The sequence below is a fragment of the Urocampus carinirostris genome, chromosome 5 (genome assembly GCF_059441175.1).
Source record: "Urocampus carinirostris isolate Australia breed hairy pipefish chromosome 5, RoL_Ucar_1.0, whole genome shotgun sequence".
Lineage (NCBI taxonomy): Eukaryota > Metazoa > Chordata > Actinopteri > Syngnathiformes > Syngnathidae > Urocampus > Urocampus carinirostris.
Genome location: NC_142353.1, coordinates 26,167,808 through 26,194,132, shown reverse-complemented (window position 1 = coordinate 26,194,132; position 26,325 = coordinate 26,167,808). Strand labels below are relative to the sequence as shown.

The 26,325-nt window shown below is 40.5% G+C and overlaps 2 protein-coding genes across 5 annotated transcripts; one reads left to right on the top strand and one right to left on the bottom strand.

Moving 5' to 3' along the window:
* Positions 1-480: 480 nt before the first annotated feature.
* On the bottom strand, positions 481-8,146 carry selenop (selenoprotein P). Its single transcript, XM_088336329.1, has 5 exons — positions 8,009-8,146; positions 5,991-6,220; positions 4,698-4,910; positions 3,592-3,709; positions 481-2,858 (listed from the first exon to the last, which is right to left on the bottom strand). Exons 2-5 carry the CDS (start codon positions 6,194-6,196, stop codon positions 2,577-2,579), a joined length of 819 nt encoding a protein of 272 aa, XP_088192455.1. The 5' UTR covers positions 6,197-6,220; positions 8,009-8,146; the 3' UTR covers positions 481-2,576.
* Positions 8,147-15,947: 7,801 nt separating this feature from the next.
* Positions 15,948-23,773, top strand: zbtb35 (zinc finger and BTB domain containing 35). Of its 4 annotated transcripts, none has more exons than XM_088336327.1 (9): positions 15,948-16,091; positions 17,479-17,518; positions 18,536-18,637; positions 18,922-19,066; positions 19,152-19,260; positions 19,346-19,519; positions 19,754-20,126; positions 20,196-20,326; positions 23,074-23,773. In XM_088336327.1, exons 2-9 carry the CDS (start codon positions 17,497-17,499, stop codon positions 23,575-23,577), a joined length of 1,560 nt encoding a protein of 519 aa, XP_088192453.1. In that variant the 5' UTR covers positions 15,948-16,091; positions 17,479-17,496; the 3' UTR covers positions 23,578-23,773. The 4 variants fall into 4 exon arrangements, with proteins under 4 accessions (XP_088192453.1, XP_088192451.1, XP_088192454.1 ...); XM_088336325.1 differs by having other exon boundaries at positions 17,479-17,611; XM_088336328.1 differs by lacking the exon at positions 15,948-16,091 and adding an exon at positions 16,148-16,331.
* Positions 23,774-26,325: the final 2,552 nt, after the last annotated feature.

Here is a 26,325-nt window from a genome sequence, read left to right as displayed (position 1 = left end):
TATTTAGGCTAAACATTTTTAAAAGGGTTGTAGCCATGCAGGAAGGTTTGTATTAGTATAAATAAAGAATAATATATATTAAAGAGTATTAATAAGTACCTTATTTTTTTCACTTGATATACTATATTGTTTTCTCGTTTTTAACTGTTTGTTTTGAAATTTTGTTGTTTTTTTAGCTTTTCAGAGATAAAAGATGTGAGAAAAAAGTATGATGAAAACAAACCAAAGATGAAGTACCGTAAATTAAGAAAAATGAAACTCACAATTATCAGGTAACTTCACATGAAAAAAAAATGTTATCCAAAATCTTTCATTTTTTTTAATAATACTTTTGTTCTTCGAACTGAAGTTTTGGCAGGCACAAAAACCCCCCCAATGTGCTTTATTGTGTTGTGCAAATAATTCTTTTTTTTAACCTTCCTGCATATTTGAACACTTTTACACAGATATACTTTATTAAAAAGGACTTAACAGGAGAGAAACGATCCAATCAAAGTTTATTCCACTGTCCTTTCACAATTCAATCCATCACTTTCAATACATTCCTCTGTGCAGGCATCAGATTTCCGGGCGTCATTGAACCTTACCGCGGAAACCGTCATGAAGCGCAAGGTGTAATGCAAAATGATTTTCATTCTATTTTCTTTGCAACAGTGGATCTATTTGACTTTGATTAGATGCGTGCAATTTTCTAGAAAATCGAGTAAAATTGACCAATAATGACGAATGGAAATTGTTTTCTGTTCTTTCACTCCAATTGTCAGGTCGTCAATTTTTTATTTTTCAGTCTCGCCAGTTAGCAGATTTGGTATTGCGCATTTTCTTCTCTATCCTGATTAGCAAAACAGTCTCCCTGATTCTTTACTTCCTAGCTAGTAGTTACCTTAAGGTTTGATAATGTATACCGTACTTCATATAGTGTTTTTATTTGTTAGACAAATTCTTTGGCCAGTTGAAAAAATATATATTCAGTTTCAAATTGTATTGTATGATATGTCCTTGTAAACAAATTTCAAAGATTTAGCTTATCGCTCCTACTGAATATGCAGAATATTTGAGTAAGACTCCTAAAAAAGAATGTGCCTTGGCCCCATAAAGCAGTGGTTCTTAACCTGGGTTAGATCAAATCATAGTGGTTCAGATTTTCGGTTGAGCCTCTGCCACAGAGGTCAAGACTCTTCATGTCTATATGCAATGACAAGCATGATGTTCATTGGCCTATCAGTGCTGCATTGAAATTACCGCACTCAATGGTTATGTAAAGTGTGAATTTTATCATAGTACGTCGTGTAACTACTTTCTTTGTATTTCAGTTCATTCTACGTCGGGTAAAAGAAAAGTTATTGGACAAATATGTACCGTATGGATTCTCATGTATCATGGATCGAGATGGGAGCCGGCATCCCAGCTGCATAATTTGGGGTGCCAAGTTGAGTTATTCTAGCCTAGCACTGGCCAAACACTCCGGGAAGATGTGTTGAGATGGGCAATATGAGAACACGATATTTGCTAAATTCACAGTGAAGAGAGACATATTCTATAATGAAGCCACTCTGCCTGCTTTTTGATTTTTACCCTTTAACAAGCCGATTCTCGCAGCTTCATATGAAGTTGCGTGGCAGAGCAAACACCGACTCAGAAAACCGGCCTGGAGAGGGATGGGCACTTCCAGGCTGTACTTGCCCAAGACACACCGCAGTATGCGGTGCCCCTACGACCCAAGTGGGCAAGAAATTCGTGAACCAAACACAAAGCAGGGAAAGCCACACACCTTTGGTTAAACACTTGTGAAGCCAGCTGCATTAAAGATGACGAAAGGGTAAATTATCCCAAATTCCTCTTTCAATGACACCAGCAACAGAATAGAGGACATGAGTAAAGGCAGCTTGGCTGAACTAGTCATAGTTCTGAGAGAAAAACTATATGCATTGAATTTGAAAAAAACATATATAATTTTATGTTACATTAAAGTGGATGTGGATGTGCATATAAAACTGGTGGGGTTTGGTAGCGGCAACACTGTTAAGAACCACTGCTATCAAGGTTGGGGCTAATTGGGTTAGCTTTTGAATAAAATTTGTGTTCTCCATGTTCCTAACCGACTCCTCCACCATCCCTGCCATCCTGACTTCATCCAGACGCCACTAGAGCGTAGTTTGTGCGTATGGTTTCATAAAAGATGTGAGGGTCCAAAAAGGGAGGTAGTCACTCAGGAACACGGGGGACAATCGGACATAAGCGGGCATTATCTGAGAATGGCATCACGGTCAGCTTTACAGCTGACCTCATTCTCAACTCGTGACCCCAGGGGGTCAGGCTCAAAGGCCTGGCTGAGGCGGGCGTCAGTCGACGCTCGCAGGGGGCGAGCGTCATTGTCAGGTCTCGCTGACGTGACTGTCCTCACCCTGCCCGTGTCACTGTCAGGTGGCGGGCAGCGCCTCCTGACAGCGTCACAAGCTGGGCGTTCCCGACTCACCCAGCAGCCTCCGTCAATGTCAGCATCAGCTGGCGCTGGCGGAACCGGCGGCCCAGCATCATTCGTGCTTGGATTTTCACCGCAAATTCCCAGTTGCCACTCAAGGCTGCTGCATCACGGGCAAACCCTGCGCCTCCTGGAGCGCCTGCTGCCCTAAACCGGGGTGATTTGGGCTTTGCGCCTCATGGGCAACGTGTTGATAACTCGAACTAGGATTGTGATCGTGATGATGTGGATGATGATGATGATGATGGTGGTGGTGGTGGTGGTGATGATGCTCATGCTGAACTTGACCAGGATGTTCAGGTTGTGTATCGACTGCCGGTGCAGCATTGGGACGTTCTTCGGTATTTACCTGGCACTCGGGCGGGATTTCAGTACTCTGTTGAAAATTCAAGCAGAATAAATTGAATTATTTTGTGTAAAATTAATCATCTATAGTCACATGGGAGGGCAACTATTTGAGTGGTATTTATGCAAATAATAAATGTTTTGATTAGGAATAGGCAAGAACCAATACTGGTATCTTTGCTCCTACCAACGTTTTATTACTAGTATTCCCAAATAGTAGGAGTCAGTTATTTATATTATCTTGCAATTTTAACAGTTTGCTGAATAGTGAAGTTGGAGCGAGGAATCGAAGAGTTAAATGTTTTTCTATTAAAGGCAGAAGTGATAATTAAAAGCTTTTGCGACTGTCATGCAGTATTTTAAGAAATAGAGTAACAAAACTTAAAAATAAGAGCTTCCAATTTCTAATTTAGAAGTTATAAATGTGTAAAAGTTTCTGATAAAACGGATTTAATAACAGTTATCAATCTATTAACCTTTTTCACATGACGCTTTTTGTGATCATTTTTTCTAAACAATGTTTAATGTTTAATAATATTTTGGGGGTTATTTTTAGTCTTCAATTATTACAGACCATCACCAGTAAAAGGCAATGATGAGTATTATTCAATATCAAATTAAGATTACATTTCTCTGTACTAATATTACTAGCATCTATCTATCTATCTATCTATCTATTAATAATTTAGTTTTTACTACTACAAAAATAATATATACCTATACAATGATAATTTACAGTATAAAGAAATAATGACATGAGATACCTCATATGTACAAGCACCACATAAGCGCTTGCAGTAGGTGTCCTTGATGGCACCCTCGATGTGGCCCTGGCCAATGATGGAATATGGAAGTGAAATCTTGCGAGTAAGGCGTCCACATCTGATGGTAAACAAGGGATTAGATTGATATGTGAAAGGCTACACTTTAAGGCGTTTCATATCAAAGTGTGGCGAGAGCGAGAGCCGGGAAAGCACAGGGCAGAGGTAGAGAAGGAGAGGAGGGAGAGAGCGAGACATATTATGAAAAATGTACTATTTAACATGAGATGTCAAAACACTTAAACCTGGCTCTCTTGCATCACACACACACCTACACACATACATATACTGTACATAATTTAGAGAGAGAGAGAGAGAAATACAGTGCCGTGTGAAAGTATTTCCCCCTTCCTGATTTTGTGGGGTTTTTTTTTTTGCATATATATCACGCACGTAGGTTTCAGATCATCAAACCAAATTCTAATATTGCACAGAGACTACCCAAGGAATTGGAAAATGTAGTTGATGTTGATTGCATTTATTAAGGCACAAACAAATCTAGGCCTATCTGGCCCTATGTAAAGAACAATTGCCCTCCTTGTTTAATCATATAGTAACTGTGATTGACCACTCTGTATTATATACACAGTAGATGATGGTGATGATGATAGTATAATATATAGATCCATCCATCCATTATCCGCACTGCTTACCCTCAGTAGGGTCGCAGGGGTGCTGGAGCCCATCCCAGCTATCTTCGGGCAGTGGGCAGGGGAAACCCTGAACTGGTTGCCAGCCAATCACAGGGCACACAGAGATAGACAACTCACTTGCTCACTCACACCTAGGGACAATTTGGACTGGCCAATTAACCTGACATGTATGTTTTTGAAATGTGGGAAGAAGCCGGAGTGCCCGGAGGAAACCCAGGCAAGGACAGGGAGAGCATGCAAACTCTGCACCAGAAAGTCGGTAGCTGGATTTGATCCCATGACCTCAGAACTGTGCCGCACACGTGCTGATCACTCAGCTGCCGTACCCTCATAATATACAGTAGAGATATACTTTACGGACTATTTGAACTACAGAAAAAAAAATATTTTCCGAACCTGTCATAGATGAAAAAATCATCTTTGGCCCCGTTGAGCAGCTGCCACACATCCGGTTGTTGTTCTTCCTGTTTGTAGAGCGCGATGTTCGCCGACAACCTTTGCTCCAGCATCGGGTGCAACTGTTGCGCTTGTGCCCCCTGATGGTTGATCACCATGTAGGTGACGTCTTTCAGACCCTGACTCTCCATTTGCAGGCGCAGGTTATCCATTCTACGTGGGGCAGAGTAAAAGGGGTAGGTAGGTACAGGTAGGTGGGTGGGTAATGTCATGTATAAATATTCTGTTTCGACAGCTTTCAACTTGGGGGCGAAATTGGAATTTTGGTATTGATCCGATCCAAATAATACATGGTAGTACAGTAATGATTGATACTGATCCAACACGTTTAGCTTGGAAATGTTATTATGATCAGTCAATAATTTAGTCCTTCTCCCCCTTGAGTTAGTTTATAATCACAATAAACACAGCACAACATTTTAGTGGACTATTGTTTTTACAACTACATTGCAAACTTTAACAGTACAAAAAACAAATTGTTTCAATTCCAACTGTTTCAAAATAAAACCCAAGAAAGTCATACCAAAAAAAGCAGTAATGTAAGGAAAATATACACTGTACAACAACTTCAAAAAGAGAAATAAAATATCTTCCATGGCACAATGTTTTGAAAATAAAGTCAGTAATGTAAATAAGGTTTCAATTGACTCTCATTGCCCCTGTTGCAAATATTGACAACTGATTTACAGGGTTTTGTTCAGGAATAGTAACAAGTTTACATTTATGGTTGCAGCTCCTTGCTCTCTGTCGGGTGAGTTTAAAAAATATGTAAATTAGTGGTGTTGCCACAGTAGCAGACCACTTTACCACACAAATTACACTTGGCATTGTCCTTTCTTGGAGCTGGAAAAAAAATCGTCCACACCGTGCTGTACTACCTGTTTGTTTCTATAATTTTTTTCTCTTAGTCGGTTTGCATACATAAATGTGGCTCTTTTCCTGCCTGGCAGGTAAAATGCAGCAGCAGGCCAGGTAGGGAGAGGTGTTAAAGTGTGCCAGTCAGTCACACCAACAGGAATAAACTAAGAAAGTGACTGGGGCGCTAAGAAAAAGAGAGATGGTTGCGCAATTTACATTAAGAAGCAATGCTTTGAAGAAATTGCTGGAGGAGCCAAATATCAACCCGGGACAATAGTATCGACTGATCCAAGTACTTGCTCAGTACTGATAACATCGATTTTAAGGATCGATCCGCCCACCACACAACACATTTTTAAAACACTGCTTACTTACCTGGATGCCTGCACCAAGCAGAAGAGTCAGCTAGCCTGCAAAAGGGCCACCACCGTCACCCGGCCCACCGCCGCTCTCATAGGATCCTCCGACCCAATCCTCCAAACGGGTGGCGGCTCACAGCGCGGCCCTCCGACCCCCTCGCTCTCCGCCCCGCCCCCTGGGAGCAGGCAGAGAGCGAGGAGCAGGCCGAGGCTCACCCTCATGCCTCCTCGCCTTCTGCGTATCAGCTGAGGGAGGAGCAGAACACAAAAGATAAGACGTCTGCTTTAAAAGCTACATAGTACAAGATATGCACTCCCTGAGGTTCTCTAGCCGCAGTTTTTAAACCGTTACTAGGTGGAGGACCAAAACCTATGGTGAAGCAGCATTCAGCCACTTAGGTTGTCACCTATGGAACGGTCTGCCAAAGGGTACAGGTCCGCTTGACATTTTTAATAGGAAGCTCAAGACCCAATTTTTTAATATAGCTTCAAATTGATGGTTTTGGTTTAAGTTTTAGCAAATTACTGTATCTCACTTACTTTTTAATCACAATTTTTATGTTTTTGTTCGGCAGTTTTTCATTTAATTTAATTTTTTTGTTATTTCAGTGTTTCTTCTTGTGGGAGGCTCACACTGAGGGTTTGGTTCGATGGCTGAAAATCCCGCTGCCATCCCTATCAGTGTGGATAAGCCATCCTCAGGTCGCTTTTCCTCACTTGGGCAGCCTGTGCCTTACAATAATCATATTGTTTTATATTACCATTTATTTTGTTTATATTTTATTTTAACCATTATGTATGTCTGTTATGTTTCAGCTTTTTGGGTGGGGATAAAGGAGGGGATTATATTGTCTTATTGTACACTAAATGTTTTTATACGGCACTTTGAGCGGCAGTTCTTTACCTAATAAGTGCTCTACAACTATGTGTTCTGTGCACAGCAATTCTAGTTTTAATGCGATTAATAGGGCATTGAGGGTTGTTCAATTTTAACTACCTTTTCTTCTTTTTTTTTTCTTGCTGAAATGATAAAGATTGGTTTATGACAGATGGTTGAGTTATTTTCTTTTTAAATTAAAAATATTTCTTAGAATAATTTAAAAACAAGAAGAAATAGATTGAAAATTAGCAAACCTGTCTAACTAGCAAAGCAAAAACATTTTTTTACAAATAATGTTTTACTAATTTTTCAAAAATCGAAATGTGTCTGTGATTAAACTACAATACTTTCAAGCATGGGGGAGGACCAATCCTATGACGGAAGGCAGAAAGGACCAGTGCTTTGCTTAGGAGGATTTTGACATTTTTACTGGCCTACTCAAAATGTGTGTAGTGAAGCTACTTTATAAGAGTTTAGTGTAAAGCATTTCAATCTTTTGTGAGTGCAAATGCAATCTTCAAAATACTGATACTGTGCATAGGTAAATATGTTTTAATCTACATCAGAATCTTTATCAAATTTTCTGTTAACTTATCAACATATAATTGAATTTCTTCCCTATAAGAGCTCGCTGCTGTTCCATTTGTTGTAATTCCTCCTCCATAGCTAAGTGAGACAGATTTGAGTATAAAAAATCATATATATATATATATATATATATATATATATATATATATATATATATACCAACATTTGCTGCCTGCAGATTTTGAGTTCAACAAAACTGTGTTTATACCAAATAAAACCGACAAATTCAAATGCTTTGTTATTGATTTTTGTTTTCAAATATAATCAAAATGTTTTTCTTTTATAGATCTTAGAAGACAATCCTCTGTGTTATACATCGAAGTGTCCTTGGGCAAGACATTGAATCCCTAATGCCCACGATAAGCAGATAGTTGCCTTGCATGGCTGACGCTGCTATCGGTGTGTGTTTGTGTAAGTGGAAAGCACATTGTAATGCGCTTTGGGAAGTCTTCAGTGACTTGAAAAGTGCTATATAAATGCAGACAAGACGATAGTAAGCATGTTTTTTATGCTAAATTTATCTGAATAATATAACTTTGGTGCCAATACTTCCCCAAAAATATTACCTGTTCTCTGAAAAAATGTTCACTCCGCGCAGCGTTGAGTCGCAGCAACTCCTTTTCCAAAAACAAGTGTCACCTGCTTTTCCTCTTTTTATACTCTGCCTGTTTTTTATCTGGTCAAAGCAGCACAAAGGTCAAGATGAGCTGCTGGCTTAGCCTTTTTTTTTTTTTTTTTGCTGATTGTACCACTTTTTATTAACCTTATAAAGGCAGATGCTTCTGATTGTAACCATTGGTTTAGTCATTTCTGGTAAAGAAACCAATACTTTGAGTGATGCAGGCACTTGAAACAGTGCTGTGTAATTTAAATATGAGAACTTTTATTATTCTTTTTAAAACTCATGGAGATTTTTATCTAAAAAAGTTGCGCAACACGTCCAGAGAGAGAAGAAATGGAAAAAAACAGAGAGTGGATCTCTGGTTGGCAGGCAGTTTTTGTGCAAAGTCCATGTGAAGACAGGCCTCGTGAATGCTTCAGATTGGTTGGACAGAGAATGTTTGTATTCAAGTTTAATATTAAAGTTAAAAACCTCGTAGAGGGATATGCAAAGTCTGCTCCTATTTGCTCATTTGAATAAAGTTGCTGTTACGTGTGTTTTACAGCCTTAACTGAGAAGAATGTTAAACAAGGAGCTCAAAGTATGAGCTGTTATGTTAACGCATGCAGAATCAGACCATTTGCTAGTGACTTAATGTCCCCCTATATTCTGGTCCGGAGCCTCCCAACAGCCAAGGAGAGATCCGCAGGTTCAAGAGTGTTCTCCATTTGGGCCCCGGTGTGGAATGCTCTGCCCCCTGAGATTCAATCTGCAAAATCAGTGGAACTGTTTAAATCTAGGCTTAAAACGCAATTCCATTATTTAGCTTATGAATGACTTATATTCCCTGTTGCTATATGTGTATTCTCATCTCATCTCATTAGCTGCACCGCTTATCCTCAGTAGGCTCGCGGGGGTGCTGGAGCCCATCCCAGCCACCATCGGGCAGTGGGCAGGGGACACCCTGAACTGGTTGCCAGCCAATCGCAGGGCACACGGGGACAGACAACTCACTCGCTCAGTCACACCTTGGGACAATTTGGACCGGCCAATTCCCCTGAAATGCATGTCTTTGGAATGTGGGAGGAAACCGGAGTGCCCGGAGGAAACCCACGCAAGCACGGGGAGAACATACAAACTCCGCACAGTAAGGCCGTGAGCTGGATTTAAACCCACTCAGGAGGTTCCCACGACCTCAGAACTGTGCCGTACACGCGCTAACCACTGCGCCGCCGTGCTGCCCATATATGTGTATTATTTATCGCAAAATCCTTTGCAGCCTGGTCACCCTGGAAGGGGGATTACCTCACGTGCGGTCCCTTCTCAAGGTTTCTTCATTTTCCTCATGTTGAGGTTTTTGAGTTTTTCCTTGCCCTCATGTAGGTTTTAGATCAGGGGATGGTGTAATAATATTCCGTGGTTTGCAATAATCCGTAGTCTGTGCAGCCCTTTGAGACCCCTCGTGATTAAGGGCTATACAAATAAACATGACTCGACTTGACTTGACCATGATGATGGAAATGATCGTTTGTGGTCAAAGATCACCACTGCAAAAACATTGTCATGCACATTTAGGCACTGGGAGGTTTTGAAGCTCAGCTCTTCAACCTGGTCTCTAGAACGTGCACTTAAGGAAGTTCAATTTTTTTTTTAATGTCATTCAAAAGTTCACTGAGGTCAATAACTACAAACATGCTATTTTATAAAAATTTGCACCAATAAAGTAATACAACACAATGTGAGTCATTTGGTTGCAAAAAACAAAAAAGGACTTTATGAAAATACCCCTTTGTTTTCTTGCAATTACAAGAATATAGATAATATGCATAGTTTTTGGTGTTGCTTTTTGAGATTTTTACAGAGAACCATCAAATTAGATTCACAATTTTGCATGACAATAATCTATTTTTACAAAGAAAAGAACACGGTAATTTTACTGTCGTTAGATATGAATTGTCATTGAGTGGATTGAGGCTACAGCTACTACTACTGTGCAGAAAATAGATGGGTGGATTTTATGTCTCTCTTTTAGCTGGCAAAATTGTCAACATTTCAACATGTTGGAACACTTTTTCCTCCATTTTTAATTGCACTTGTCAATGAAACTTGACATTTACAGTTACTCAAAATATAATTCTATTTAATACCACATAGTCAAATGTCCACAGATATAAAGCCCCCACTGTCAAACATGGTGGTGGCAGCATCGTGATCTTTCTTTTCTTCAGCAGGGACTGAGATCTTTTAGAGTTGATGGGAAGATGGATGCAGCCCAATTCAGGGCAATTCTGTGAGAAAATATGTTGGAACTGGCAAGAGACCTAAGAATGAGGGGCAGATTCACCTTCCAACAGGACAACAACCCTAAACCTAAAGCAAAATCTACAATAGAATGGTTTAAAACCAACAATAAATGTGTCAGAATTGCCAAGCCAATATCCAGACCTCAAGTCTATCGAGCATTTGTGGAAAGATCTGAAATATGCTGTGCATTTTTGTGTTTTGGCGTCATTCAACACTTGTAAGGGTACGTTTAAAAAGGAATTGCATGTACAGAATTGAATAAAGCAAATGGTGTTAAAAATGTTTTACACTGCTCAAGTTATCTCTAAACTGAACTTTTCAGTGTTGAATTTTAACAACATCCAAGTGTTGCACCTATGCTGTTGGGCAGAGGGAAGTCAAATGTAGTTTGTGTCACGAGGATTACCAGAACAGAGCAGGGGACCCCAGAGCGTTCGTTACAAGTCTTTTATTTGGGGAAAGAGTAAGGGTTAGCGGGAAACACGATGACCGTCGAACTCAGCAGCAACGTCGTGAAGACAACTTCGGACGACGTAGCCAATCGTAGCGTGGACGGAAGCAGGTTGAGTTTACCGGGACTGAAGAGAAGATCGTAGCTTGGGACGGAAGCAGGTCGGATCGGAGGCAGGCAGGCAGGCAGGCAGAATCAGGTAAACAAGGCACAGGTAATCGGGAGCGTCATACGGGGTACAGATGTGAGTCCTCCGACAAGGAGTTCTCCGCGTAACGCGTTTAAAAGGGGAGCATTGACCAATCAGGAAGCACATTCCAGCGCGCCACATGATTACCCCAGGTGACTCCACTTGGGTAATCATGACAGAACCCCCCCCCTCAAGGAACGGCTCCAGAAGTTCCCCAGGAAAAAAAAATAAAAATAAATTTAACCCAAGACACGTCACAGGGAAACACAGGCAGAATCAGACAGGACAGGCAGAATCAGAAGAGTCCAGACTCAGGGGGGTCGGATTCAGAAGAGTCCAGACTCAGGGGGGTCAGATTCAGAAGAGTCCAGACTCAGGGGGGTCAGATTCAGAAGAGTCCAGACTCAGGGGGGTCAGATTCAGAAGAGTCCAGACTCAGGGGGGGTCAGATTCAGAAGAGTCCAGACTCAGGGGGGGTCAGATTCAGAAGAGTCCAGACTCAGGGGGGGTCAGATTCAGAAGAGTCCAGACTCAGGGGGGTCAGATTCAGAAGAGTCCAGACTCAGGGGGGTCAGATTCAGAAGAGTAGGACTCCGGGGAGCGGAAAGGGAACAGACAAGACAGGAGAGGAAAGACGGGACAAAATCAGTACAGGCAGACTCAGGGCAGGCACGGGAGTCGAACAGGCAGGCACGGGAGTCGAACAGGCAGGCACGGGAGTCGAACAGGCAGGCACGGGAGTCGAACAGGCAGGCATGGGAGTCATTGCGCAGTCATACGGCTGGAGGTGCCTCAGCCAATTTCGCCATGTCGGAAAGGACTTGCCGAACTGCGCATTCTGAAGGTGAATTGCGCTACTGATTCAGGCTTTGATAGTGGTCAGGGGGCAAATGTACGAACGCGGGGTCCATTCTGGTCGGAGGATTCTGTCACGAGGATTACCAGAACAGAGCAGGGGACCCCAGAGCGTTCGTTACAAGTCTTTTATTTGGGGAAAGAGTAAGGGTTAGCGGGAAACACGATGACCGTCGAACTCAGCAGCAACGTCGTGAAGACAACTTCGGACGACGTAGCCAATCGTAGCGTGGACGGAAGCAGGTTGAGTTTACCGGGACTGAAGAGAAGATCGTAGCTTGGGACGGAAGCAGGTCGGATCGGAGGCAGGCAGGCAGGCAGGCAGGCAGGCAGGCAGGCAGGCAGGCAGGCAGGCAGGCAGGCAGGCAGGCAGGCAGAATCAGGTAAACAAGGCACAGGTAATCGGGAGCGTCATACGGGGTACAGATGTGAGTCCTCCGACAAGGAGTTCTCCGCGTAACGCGTTTAAAAGGGGAGCATTGACCAATCAGGAAGCACATTCCAGCGCGCCACATGATTACCCCAGGTGACTCCACTTGGGTAATCATGACAGTTTGAATAAACAATAAACAAGACAATAGACAAAATTAAACATGACTTACAGTAAAAGAACACTTTTATTTAGTTTCAGATGTTAGATGAGAAATCATAACTTTATTTAATATTTTTACTAAGGCTGTTTTTTTCTATTTTAATTTGACGACCTCTCATCTACTCAAATTTCGGTTGATAACTTATTAGTTGTAAAATTTACATGCATGCTCGGGTCTAAGAATAAAAACTAAATCTGTTTTGTGTAAAAATTATTGTCAAACAGTAATCTACTGTAAAGTTCAATGACAGTTCAAATAAGCAAAAAAAAACAATTCTAAAGTTTTCCAATTCGGGGAATCCCAAATCCATGGGTATCGGTGGTTTCTCAAAGTTCATGACTCCACAGTCAACAACAAAGGAATAATTCAATTTTTACCGCAACTTTGATGTTAAGCTCCATGTTGAATCAGATCTTTCTTGGATTCTTGGTCTGAGGGTAGCTCACTACTCGGATCACTGAGATTTTCAATCAACCAAGGAATCAAAGAATTTTCCCCGGGAGGGAAAAATCCTGGCCTTTCCAACAACAAAATAATATATAATCATTTTTTAAAGAATAAACTTTGGCAACATCGAACTGTCTGCGGCTACGTGTCAAGAAACATGAAAGGAACGACTACTGAGCAATGAAGAAAGATATACTAGTTCCTGCTATCATGTCTATAAAGTCTTTGATGTCTTTTCTCATAAAACATTGTTGAAACAGGGAATAACAAATACTTGTTTTCTAATTAAAATAAATTATGTCATTTGATAATAATTACTACAAGGTGTTTCCTAGCACATTTTATTTTTTTTTATTTAAATGTCAAATTAACGTTGTTTAAATAGAATTTCCCTATAGTATATTTGTGGTGTTGCCACAGTAGCAGACCACTTTACCACATAAATATCACTTGGCATTGTAATTTTTTGATAAAAACACATTAAATAACATAATGGGTCGTTCCAGGCTTTGAAATCACAATTAATGCTATTTAGAGTTGCAGAAATTGGGTATTATATCATACAAGTGGACTCAAAGTTACTGATTAAAAGATTGACCAAGCCAGTCATAATAAAACGACGTTGCGTAAGTCAACCTGCATGCAAAGATAACCCATTTTAGTTTATTTGGATCATAAACCAAATGTGTCCAATACAACAGAAGAAGCAACAGCACAAGACGTGATCGGGTCACAGCTTAATGATTCCAGTAAGTCATGATGGTAAGTCATTGACAAAAGCACAACAGCCATTGTTCCACACTAGACTTTCACCCTTGGAAGAGAGTTTATTCACAGGTTAAAAGTGGTTCTGTCAGACACAGTAGACACATTTGATACCATCTCCAAAACGTTTGCTTTGTCATTTGTCAAGATTTTTCCTAATTTTCCACTGTTTTTTAACAGCCGTTTATTTATGTCTTTGACCAAAGCAAAAAAATAAATAAATGGGACAGTATTTTTTTAAATTACCATGCCCCATTTGAATAAAATGTATTTGTTTTCTTGTGTACAATTAGAGCAGTGACTTTAAAATAGAACTGTCTTTTTGTCATTCATTCCTTATTGTCAAAATGGGGAATAGGTGAGAGAATTCCAGAGTTCATGCAAGATATGGTGTCCTGATTCTAAGTGTTTTATCATCTTACATATTTTGGGAGTAAAAAATTAAATAAGAATAACATATGAAGTTGAGTATTAATGGGCGTCAGAAGGAGGTAATTGCACAAGACACACTACAGGAAATGTTGCCCCTACGGCCAACCATACATATATATATATATATATGTATATATATATATATATATATATATATATATATATATATATGTATATGTATGGTTGGCCCGATGATTGCTGGGATGGGCTCCAGCACCCCACGACCCTACTGAGGATAAGCGGTGCAGCTAATGAGATGAGATGAGATGATATATATATATATATATATATATATATATATATATATATATATATATATATATATATATATATATATATATATATATATATATATAGATATATATATAGATAGATATATATATATATCGTCCCCGCAACCCTACTGAGGATAAGCTGTCAGGACCAGAACGGAAACAGGACCCAGTTGCGCTACGTTTTTCACAAGTTTTATTGAAGAGGAAGGGCTGCGCCCACGATCGGGTGTTCGCTGGATGCGGGAAGCAAGTCGCTCTCGTACTCGGATTGAGATCCGAACACGGAAGTGGATCTTCTGTAGCGAGTGATGGCGGTGTCAGGGACGGAAAAACGGGCCGGTAGCCGGGACTGGGAGAGCAAGGCGTGGTCGGGGTCATAAACGAGTCGTAAGCTAAAACGGGAGAGGAGACCTAGTCGGGGACAAAAAGACAAAAAGAGATCATAAGCCGGTAGGGGAGAGCAGACGTGGTCAGGATCAAAACGTCTCGAAGCAGGAGACTGACAGGAGCAAAGATGGGACAGGTGGGAGTCAGGGTCGAAAAAGGCTTGCCTAGAATATACTGTGGTTCGCAGACAGACTAACCACCGGGGACTGACAGGACTGGGTTCAAATAGTGTCAGTGAGCCAATCAGAACCCGCGGCGGTTGGCGCCAAATGAGCGGGCACAGGTGATTCACATCGGTAATCATGACATAAGAGGTGCTGATGATGAATGAATGAATGACTATATACATCGTGTCAGTGAATCTCAATTTAAATGCACCTGAACAACAGCATTAAGAAGCATTATGACAGCATTATCAAAATCAAATAAAATTTGTTTGTAAAGCACTTTTCAGGCAAAAAATTGCCACTCAAAGTGCTGTAAAAACATTTAGCATACAACAACACAGTAAAATGCCCACAAATATAAAACCCCCACTGTCAAACATGGTGGTGGCAGCATCATGATCTGGGATTTATTTTCTTCAGCAGGGACTGAGAAGATCTTTAGAGTCGATGTGAACATGGATGCAGCCCAATTCAGGGCAATTCTGTGAGAAAATATGTTGGAACCGCCAAGAGACCTAAGAATGGGGCGCAGATTCACCTTCCAACAGGACAACGACCCTAAACGTAAAGCAACATCTACAATAAAATGGTTTGAAACTAACAATAATTAATGTGTCAGAATTGCCAAGCCAATATCCAGACCTCAATTCTATAGAGCATTAGTGGAAAGATCTGGAAAATTCTGTGCACAAACGATCACCATCAAACCTTAAGGATCTTGAACTGTTTTGTGAGGAAGAATGGGCAAAGGTTTGTTTCCAGATGTAAAAAATCCAAAGAGACATACCCAAAAAGACGTGTGGTTGTAAAAGTATTAAAGGGAGACAATATTTTTGCAACGTCTACTTTTCAATTTTGTATGTGTTATCACAATGTAAAATATATCCATTATGTCCAAGACAATTGAAAATATTTTCGTCTAATGAAACAATGACAATCAACAGTAACACTATCCAGGGCGAAATGTTTTACTTATACGACTTTATTAATGCACGACACAACAAATCCGTCACCTAGCAACGAGGCGTCCTTTAACAACGCAAAGGATTATGGGAATCTGAGGCCTTTGTATCCTACGACCGCCCTTTTTAGAGCAAGCGAGACAAGCACAACCAGCATTACACGCGTCGAAGGAATGCTCACCAACGAAAAACCTTGGTAAAAACCTTGAACGACCTTGAGGTACGCTCAGCGATGCTTTTCCTCGCGTACCGTGACACTTGGGGGCTGGAATTGGAAAATGTGTCCGAGAAAAAACGTATTTTAATGCGCGGTTTGATGACGTAATGGTAATTGTCAAACGCGAAATGGCGAACGTGCTGGGGGCCTCGTTCATTTTTTCGGCAACTCTCAAGTGTCGGTCTTTGATTATTTTGAGCATGCTCGGTCACCATGGCTGCCACAGAGATGTGTTTGACACCGGTAAGTCAGTCTGGGTTTTTTTTAAACGAAGATAGAACGTCACTTCGTTCCTGTTGGTTGTTATACCTCGAAGCTTGCTAACATGGACGTCAACTAGCAGGAATGCTAGCATGTTGATAATGCATTTGGCGCGTCATCTATACTTTGCAAAACCAAAATAAACTGTCAAGTTTTGTGTTTCAGACCTAGTGGTTTTTATTTAATGTAACTTTTTGTGTACCTCAGCACACCTGTGCATAACCTTCCACAAAACCTGGATTGTATGTATAAATTCTGTTCGTAGTATATTTACAGTAAGTGGTAATGACACCAGTATAATTAAAATGTTTCATCCGAACGTGCATAGCTACTTAACTAAAAATGTCTTCCTTAGACGCTCCTGAAAGCAGCTCTGTTTACCTAATTTGCAGACATAGACACTAGGTCATTCGCTGTATTTGTGTCATTGGTGTGTCTCTTTGATCAACGAGATAAGTGGTGCCCCCTGAAGATTTCCACTCTGTCTGTGATTATTAATCCAAACTTATATGTCAAGTAGTCTTGGGATTAGTCCTGGGTGACATTAAAAAAAAGTTGTTATCACGAAAAAACATTTCTTATCAAACATTTCTCCTGCTATTCCTCAAACTATTGGCGGGGTCTCCTCCCACCTCTCCAGAATGGGGTCTAAAACTTGCGTTTTCATTGCATAAGGCCCCCCATTTTCTCCTATGGTTGCGTGATGATTAGAGTTTAAATTATCGAACTTATATTATCATTTTTATCCATTTTCTGTGCCGCTTATCCCAGCTAGTTTCGGGCAGGGTACACCCTGAACTGATTACCAGCCAGTTGCAGGGAAGACAGAGACATACACCTCACTCGCTCATTCACACCTATGGACAATTTGGACTGGCCAATCAACCTAACATGCCTCTTTTTGGGGAATGTGGAAGGGGTGTCACGCAAACTCCGCACCGGGAAGCTGCGGTAGCTGTAATTCAATTCTGGACCACCGCTTCGTGGGGCTGCACGTTAGTCACCCATCCACTGTGTCGCTATTTTAAAATTATATGCTGATTGATATTTTAAACTTTCTATCACCTAGGCCTGGTTGGAATGTCATTTTTTTTTTAACCACAGATAAATCTCTGTTTCTTCCTCTTAGGACAAAACCTGCTGAACCATGGCTAAAGCTGTAGGAGGAAGTGAGTTTCCGGCTCACTACAAAGTCATGATGGACAAACTGAATGAACAACGACAGTTGGACCAGTTCACCGATATCACTTTGATTGTAGATGGTAGGAGGGTTGTTATAAGCAACGTCTCGTAGGTGCAGAATTGCATTGAGAGTAAATAAACTGATGTAGCCTTTAAATGTGTGAAAAACATTACAACCACTTAAAAATATAAGTTGAATCTTAAAAAAGATTAAGTATTGACCTATATATATGCATGCAATCACAAACACTCATGCTTGATCCCTATGTTATTATGAGAGCTGATATATCAGTCTCCACTTGAATGTGCTTAACTAAAACAAGTAATGACATTTTTTACGCTATCTCTGTATCACGCACACGCTTTACTACCACAGACACCAGAAATCTCAATATCATAAGCAGTCTTCAATCACTGGCATTACGAGACACGGGATTTAGGATAGCTGCTTCTTTTAACTCCGCTCTAACGTTAATCTCCTAGTCATTATAATGTTAGCAATAGTCGTGAGATATTGAGCACTAGAATGTTATTTACATTTTCGCGGTAGTTTTCTTTTTTACCTCCTACATGTCTGTACTCTCGCTCCAGTCTGCGGTGTGACTGCGGAGATGGGACAGCTTCTGCATCAGTGGCTCTGCCCCTGGGCACTTGACCAATCAGAAGGCACGGGGTGGGTAGCGTCCGAGACAAAAGGCAGGAAAGAGGGAGACATGGGGTCGGCTGCATCTGAGCCTCAATAACTGAGTTTTAAATATTTGTTTAATCGGTCTGTCAAATAAATAAAATGCCTATCCCGATATCGGTCAACTTCCCAAATATCGGTGCTGATAATCGGCCCGCCTGATTATTGGTCGACCCCTAAAAAATATATATATTTAACCAGAATGTCTACTCTGGCCAGCAAATGCTTGCGTCTTGCATTTAGAAACGCAGGATGATGCCGTGTAAGTTCTCATTTACGGCGCTACCGGCGTTTTCAAATCAACTCTTTCCTTTTGTAGGTCACCAGTTCAGAGCACATAAGGCCGTGTTGGCAGCCTGCAGTCAGTTTTTTCATAAATTCTTCCAGGATTTTACACAGGAACCCCTGGTAGAGATTGAAGGTACACACTGTTTTAACTTTGAATTGTCTTAATGTCATTGATAGCAACATTGTGAAGCCTTGTATGAAATGAGATATGACCTGGCACTCCAGGGTAAAACTGTGATAAAGACAGAAAAAAAAGAAACGACTATCAGGATAAAAGGCAAAAACTATTTTTACAACATGATGCTTAAAAGACTACCTTTTCCTAGTAATGAGTTTATTTTAAACCTACTGAATAATTTCTTATGACTTGCATTCCTGACTCTTGGGTTCAACTTATTCTTATTTTTTTCTTTTTAGGGGTGAGTAACATGGCATTCCAGCAACTTATGGAGTTCACATACACAGCCACGCTAGCTGTTTCAGGTAAAGAAGAAGCCTTTGATATATGGAAGGCAGCAGAATACCTCCAGATGCAGGAAGCCATCAAGGCACTCACCAAAAAGTGAGGGTTGCTTAAAATAAACTTGGTTTGGGGAATATTTGGGTGAAATTTTGCGTCAATTTTGTCATAATTTTTTAATTTTCAGAATAAATGACCCTGCATTATTGATTCAAAAAAGCAACAATAAAAAAAGAAAGATTGCTGAGACGTCTTGTGTCATCACGGAAGCACTCCCCTTAGCAGAAGGAGAGCCGGTTAGTATTTTCTGGTTTTCACGGATACAACATTTTATGTGAGTGAGCTTTTGTGAAATCTATAAGTCCTAACATGTTTTCACAGGTGGAGATAGAAATAAGAGCGGACGGCGAAATCGATATGGAGGAGTCCGATGAAGTGGTGAATGCGGAAACAAACGCCCAGTCAAACGCTTTAGCCCTGCTTGCAGACATCACCAGCAAGTATCAGCAAGGGGAACCTACAGCCGAGGTCATCAAAAAGGAAGCGATCGAAGAGGTACGTTGCGTTTTCAGGTGTCAAAAGGTACATTTTGTGCTTATGTGTTAGTATCTGAACCTTTGTAGGCGAGATCTATTTAAGTGATTGTGGTGTTCTGGGACTGAAAAGTTATTCATCTTACACTCATTGATTTCCACCAGCTTGTTTTTTAAATGCTTTTCCCTCATGCAATGGAGTCAGTGTGAAAATGTCTGGCATAAATTGTTAACAAGCTGGTTTTATTGTTGACAGGAAGTCCAATACCAAGAAGAAACGGTAACCGCATCCAAGGTGCTGGAGAATGTGGAGGTAGTTGAGGTCCAGATTTCTCAAGTAGACAACATGTTTCGCTGTCATAATTGTGAGCGAACTTTCAAGTTGTACTACCACCTCAAGCAGCACATGAAGACACACAGCGGTCTGTTGAAGCCATATGTGTGCACCCACTGCGGCAAGGCCTATACGCGGGAAGGCGCCTTGAATCAGCACTTGGGCACCTTCCATTTTGAGGCAGAAGAGCAGACTCAGAACCAAAAAACCCCAAAAAGAATACACATTTGCGAGTACTGTAAAAAGCGATTCGACCACTTTGGACACTTTAAGGAACACCTTCGAAAACATACAGGTAAGGAAGGAGCCAGGTATTAATGTTTGGCATTTTTTAACTCCTCTTTCTTGTTTATGTCATCTGTAGGTGAAAAACCATATGAGTGTCCTGATTGTCATGAGCGATTTGCAAGGAACAGCACGCTTAAGTGTCACATGGCAGCCTGTCAGAATGGGGCCGGGGCCAAAAAAGGGCGCAAGAAACTCTATGAATGCCAGGTACAATCCAGTCACTTAAGAATAGAATAGTTGTGTAAATTGTTTACAACATGTTTAAAAATGGCACTCCAGCATATACATTTAATAACTTATAATATAAGGACAATATAAACTCAATATGATGTATCTGTTTTATATTCTTAACAAGGCAGTGGTTGAGGACTCGCCCAAATTGTATGTACATCTAAAACTAGTGCAGTGACAATGGCGACAAAATTAACAATATGCCTTGGTCATATACCTAAAGAGGCGTGACCGACAGCAAGACAAACACATACACAAAAACAAAGTAAAGAAAAACAGAAAAAGTAGCAAAAAAAACAAAAAAATTGACCTTGGCCAACCCAAATGCTTAAACACCCAAACAAGTTAAGCACCTTGGCACCCAAGTTGGTCATGCTTTCATCCCTCCAGATGAAACGGGACACAAGAAAGTGGCCATGTCACTCTGGTCAGGGTGACATAACACGCTCTTCTGTTAGACGGCAGGGTCCGACAGCTTTCACTGGTTTACCCCTGCCGCATCTTACAGGTGGCCTGCCCATCCCTTAGAATGCGTCCAAACATCCCACTATCCTTTCACAACACCTCTCCACTCATTCCTATCACCAACAAGAGCTCTAGCTTTCACTATATGTAGACCTCTTTCCTGCAGTGCACTCATTACACCATCCATCCGTGTCAATCATGGCCTTCCTCTCAGTCTCCTTCCATTTCCTTCTGCTCTGTAGATCCTCTTCAACATTGTCTCCTCATCCATCCTCTCCATTTGTCCAAACCAACCGACTACTCTCTCATCCACACGCTTGCTCAGTTCCACTACTACTCCAGTTCTGTCTCACAATTTAATTTCTCAATCTATCCAATCTTGCCACTACTAACATACTCTTCAAACACTTCATCTCATAAACATTTAATTTCCTTCCTCAAATCTGAGTTTAGGCTCCAAGTCTCTGCACCATATAATACAGTCGGCACAATCACACTTTCATACAGTCCCCTTCTAACATCCATACTCCTTCTCTTGTTACTCATCACTCTCCTCAAAGCACTCAAAACCTTGCTTCCTTGATTCACTCTATGAAATACCTCACATTCTATTCCACTAACTTTAGCCACATCACAACCGAAGTACCTAAAGCTTCCAACTTCTTCCAGCACCTGTCCATGCAACCTTATTTCCATCACCATGCCCACTCCATACCCACGTGAACACTTCATCACCTTACTCTACTCTTCCCAACATTCACACATCACGCCTATCACACACTCTTCCAAACTCCATTACCAACCTTCTCAATGTTTCCTCAGAATCAGCCACAAGCGCTGTACCATCTGCAGACAAAAACTGACTTACCTGCCACACTGTTCCACTGTTATCCATCATCTAGACCTCTGCCAAATACTCTTGCATTCACCTCTCACCACACCATCCATGTACACATTAAACAGCCATGGTAACATCAGACACCCCTGTCTCACACGAGTCAACACAGGGAACCACTCACTTTTCTCACTACCTACTTTTACACAGGCTTTGCTGTTCACATAAAAACTATTCAATGTCATACTGCAAACACCTGATCCACACATCCTCTTCATTTCCTGAAACCACTCTGCTCCCTCCATCACCACCACCTCTGTTCTTCCTCTCACTCTCTTAATCAAGACTTTTCCATACAGCTTACCCGGCACAGACAACAAACTGACACCTCTCGAATTGCTACATTCATACTTATCACTTTAGCACATGCACTACAGCAATCAACAGGAACCACACCACTTAAAAAGAATATTCAACAAGCGTACTAACCAGTCAATCATAGTCGTGCCACCTTTCTTCAAGCATTTAGCAGTACAACCATCTAACCCAGGCACCCCCCCCCCCCTTTATTTCTCTCACTGCCTCTTGCACCCCATGTTTCCACAGGCATTAGATTTAATCACACAACACGGGCATGCCCCCCATACCACCGATCTCCTCGACTCTCACTTTTCCCCTATCCTCCACATTCAGCAACTCCTAAAAATACTCTGCCCATCTCGTCCTGGCTGCACTACCACTACCTAGCAATCTACGGCCCCTATCTTTCACTTTCTCTCCCTTCCCAGACTCGCCTTTTTCATACTCTTCACTTCTTTCCAGAACACTTTTCTTTCCTCAGAGTTCCCTCCTATCTTTCTACACTATTCATCACTTGCTTTCCTTTTCGCTGCTTCCACTACCGCTTTTACCAACCTTTTCTTCACTTTGTATCTTTCATACGTATAACCCCTCTTATCTTGCAGCCAATTGACAATATAAGTATATTTATTTCATTGCATCGTCGAGATATATAAGGTTTTATGGAAAGATCTTCACTTATATATCATTGCTTCATTACAAAACATCTCATGTACAGTCAGGTTTGATGGTTTCTGAGCATGGACCTAAAATCAGACCATAGATTTTTAATAATATTGAAGTCTTGGGTCTCAGATGGCCATTTCAAAACCATGTACCTGTATGTTGTACTTGTTCCTCTGTGCAAATGCCTTAGTAGAATTTGAGATGTTGTCTTGAGCCATCCAACCCTCTCACAACTTCATCTTTGTCACTGATTCTTCAACATCGTTCATAAGTATCATTACTGCGTGTCATATGGTGCTTTTGATGTAATTTCAATTCTCATCTGTATTTGAAAGCGTAATTGACTATATTGTCAAGGTGTGCATACCTTGTTAATGGTGTTTTCTTTGTCTTCCAGGTATGCAACAGTGTATTCAATAGCTGGGACCAGTTCAAAGACCATCTTGTGAGCCACACTGGAGACAAGCCCAACCACTGTACCATGTGTGACTTGTGGTTCACAAACCCCCAAGAGCTAAAAAGTCACCTCAAAGATGTTCACTCCATAGATGACGATAAGTTGAATGAAGAACTAGTACTTGCTGACAGTGCCACGACAGAAGCTCTTGCCATTGCCACGCAGGGCATTGAGACCACAGAAACTGTGCTGCTGGAGGACGGCACCCAGGTTGAGAATGTCACAGTCAACCCAATCCAGGTGGTGGAAATGGAAGAGACTGCCACAGTGGTGGTGGAGGAGGGTGTGGCTGAAATGTGCGAAGAGGATGTGGAGAGACTTAAGCAGGCCGGCCTACAGATTCAGATGGTGCACGTGGCCCCCAGTGAAATGGACGAGCAGCAGGTGGCCCACCCTCAGGTGGAAGTGGAGTTGGAGGAAACGATACAGGCTGTGGTTGTATGAAACGGCCTTGTAAATGCTGCTTCATGGAAAAGACAGTCAAGTTGTCGCATTTTGGTCATCTTATTTTCTGAACCGACAAATGGACTAAGATGTTGGTTCGACATGTTTAATTTATTTCTGTCCTGTTGTGACCCCATACCTGGGCGATACCCCCCCACACAAGCAGTAAATCCCTAATCTTTCAGAATTTGCAAAACATTTTTTGCCTGTGGATATATTGTGCATAGGAAGCCAAACTTTAGATTTTTAACTGCATAGATTTCCATAAGTCATTGTTTTTAGTTCCCTCCACATTTTTTTCTCATCAACCACAAGTCTGATTTAAAAAGACTGATGTGTCACTGAAATTGGGAAATTGTGTGGAATCCAACCTTGCATTGGTCTCTGCAATGAAATAAATGTAATTTTGAATAAATCTGACTTGTTTTGACCAGACATTATATACTAAGTCGCACTTCAAACATAAGTCTAAGAAGTTATACAGTAAAAAAAATAAATAAAGGATTGTTTTTTCTCCCAATTCAAAAATATGTTGAGATAAAAAATGGAAATCAGTTTTTTTATTCTGACATACATTCATGCATGGGTATTTTCTGTATAACAGGATGTGTCTTGCAGAGATTGTAGCCCCCATGTGGGCAACGTAGTTAACAATTTTTCCAATGAGATCACATGTGGCGCTCCGAGGCAATTATGTTATAAAAGACAGAAAGCAGCAAAATTAGATTAAAATAAATGTTTGCATTAATAGCCAAAAATACCTTTCCGTGTTTGTAAATAAGTGTAATGTAGTCTAGCGTTGTTGAGGCAGAACGGCGTAATATATGTCTATGTACTACCCGATTGACAAAGATTGTGAATCGTAGAAGGTAAAATCTCTAAATACAACATATCTAGAAGCAGCAAGGTGATGACTAGTGGGTTGGGCTGCATTTTTTTAGGTTTGATCTTTTGTCTATACCAGTGTTTTTCAATCCTTTTTGAACCAAGATACACTTTTATTTATAAAAAAGTTCCGAAGCACACCGTCCGTCAAAAATGTTTAAAAATGAAGTTGTCAAATATTTCACTGTACGGTAGGTACATTGTTTATATATATATATATATATATATATATATATATATATATATATATATATATATATATATATAAATTTACCGCAGCCATATCCCCTAGTGGGAGGTGGCTAGAGTCATTTCTGGCTGTTTTGGGGAAATTGATACAGAGAAAGGGACTACCAGCCCCCCTCACCCAACCCAACTGAGGTGTTGGGAGTTATTAGGTGACCAAATCCCCCCCAATTCCAACCCTGGTCTAATTGTCATATAAAAAGAAGAATACGGGTACTTAAATATTCTTTTTTCATTTTTGACAGTGCAATTTCAAACCGCTTTTTAAACCAATTAAGTTATCAAATGTATGGTGCTACCTACCTCATGAGCATATAATTAGTATATAAAAAGTATATAAAAATCTACTGCCACCTACAGATATGGATGATTATTACAATTCCTTGTTTGAAAATAGCAAAAATGCTGAATAATGGCTTGATTTTTTGGGGAAAGATAAAATTGGGCAAATTCTAGCGGCACACTGGACAAGGTCTCACGGCACACTAGTGTGCCATGGCACAGTGGTTGAAAAACACTGGTCTATACTGTACTACAGCAGTTACTGCCTGTAGACTGGTTTAAGTTGTATGTGCAGCAGAAAAATGGTAAAATGAAAAATAATTCAATGTTATAAGCAACAACATATTTTGGAAATAAAAGAATATAAATATTTACATTTTTAGGCAAGTCGATAGAGCTCATATTAAGGCCACGTGCACATACTGGCATTATTTTGGATATATTTGGCGCCAAATTCTTCCCATGTGTTAGGCAGAGGAAAAACTTTGTGCCATTATCCACAATGCATGTGCTCTAAACACAGCACCACGGTGACATTTCAGACGCCCTTATCGGTTCAATTCTTCTTATTGTCAACATAGGTCATTTAATTTGTAACAGGTTTAAAATCTGCAAAAGTATGTGCAATTTATGCACTTAATTTATTTTATTTGTTTTTGTAGTGAAATTTTAAGGAGATTCATCAAACAAAAGTTATTAAATCATGAGCAGGTATTTAGTATATAAAAATAAAATAAACGGAAATCTGATGGAAACCTACTGATATGGACGAATGTTAAGAGTTACTCGGCTGATAAAGGTAAAGAAGCAGATACACTGAACTATGGCATTCTTTTTTGCAAGGATAAAATTGGGCAATTTCCTGTGGCACACTAGAGAAGGTTTCATGGCACACTAGTGTCCCCTGACACACAGGTTGAAAAGAATTGCTAAAATAATCTGTGAACAATAGAACACATAACTTGGGGTGTAAAACTAGTGCCATTTACCAGTACCGGTGCAATTCGACGGCAGCACAAGAGTGCCACAATTCCATTGATAAAACAAGTGCCATGATTATATGAATAAAACGAACATTCAATTTATAATACAAACATTTTATAAATTGTATGTTTTATTGATTGAATTTTGACACTCATGCTCTAATCTGACATAAAACATGTGAATACTAGAACACATCATTTTAGTGTAAGACGAGTGCCGTCTACAAGCGCAAGTGCATTTCTACGGAAGCACAAGAGTGCCATGATTTTATCAAACATTCAATCAATAACCAAGGTCGTTTGCTATTAATTTACGTTTGCTTTAAAAATGAATTATCTCAAATTTGGTGTT

Bases quoted from the DNA above. Each gene is read 5' to 3' on its own strand.
- zbtb35 (XM_088336325.1), top strand. From the start codon at position 17,497: ATGGCTAAAGCTGTAGGAGGAAGTGAGTTTCCGGCTCACTACAAAGTC. The intron at 19,067-19,151 runs GTGAGGGTTGCT...TTTAATTTTCAG, and splicing joins ATCAAGGCACTCACCAAAAA to AATAAATGACCCTGCATTAT. The intron at 20,127-20,195 runs GTAAGGAAGGAG...TGTCATCTGTAG, and splicing joins ACACCTTCGAAAACATACAG to GTGAAAAACCATATGAGTGT.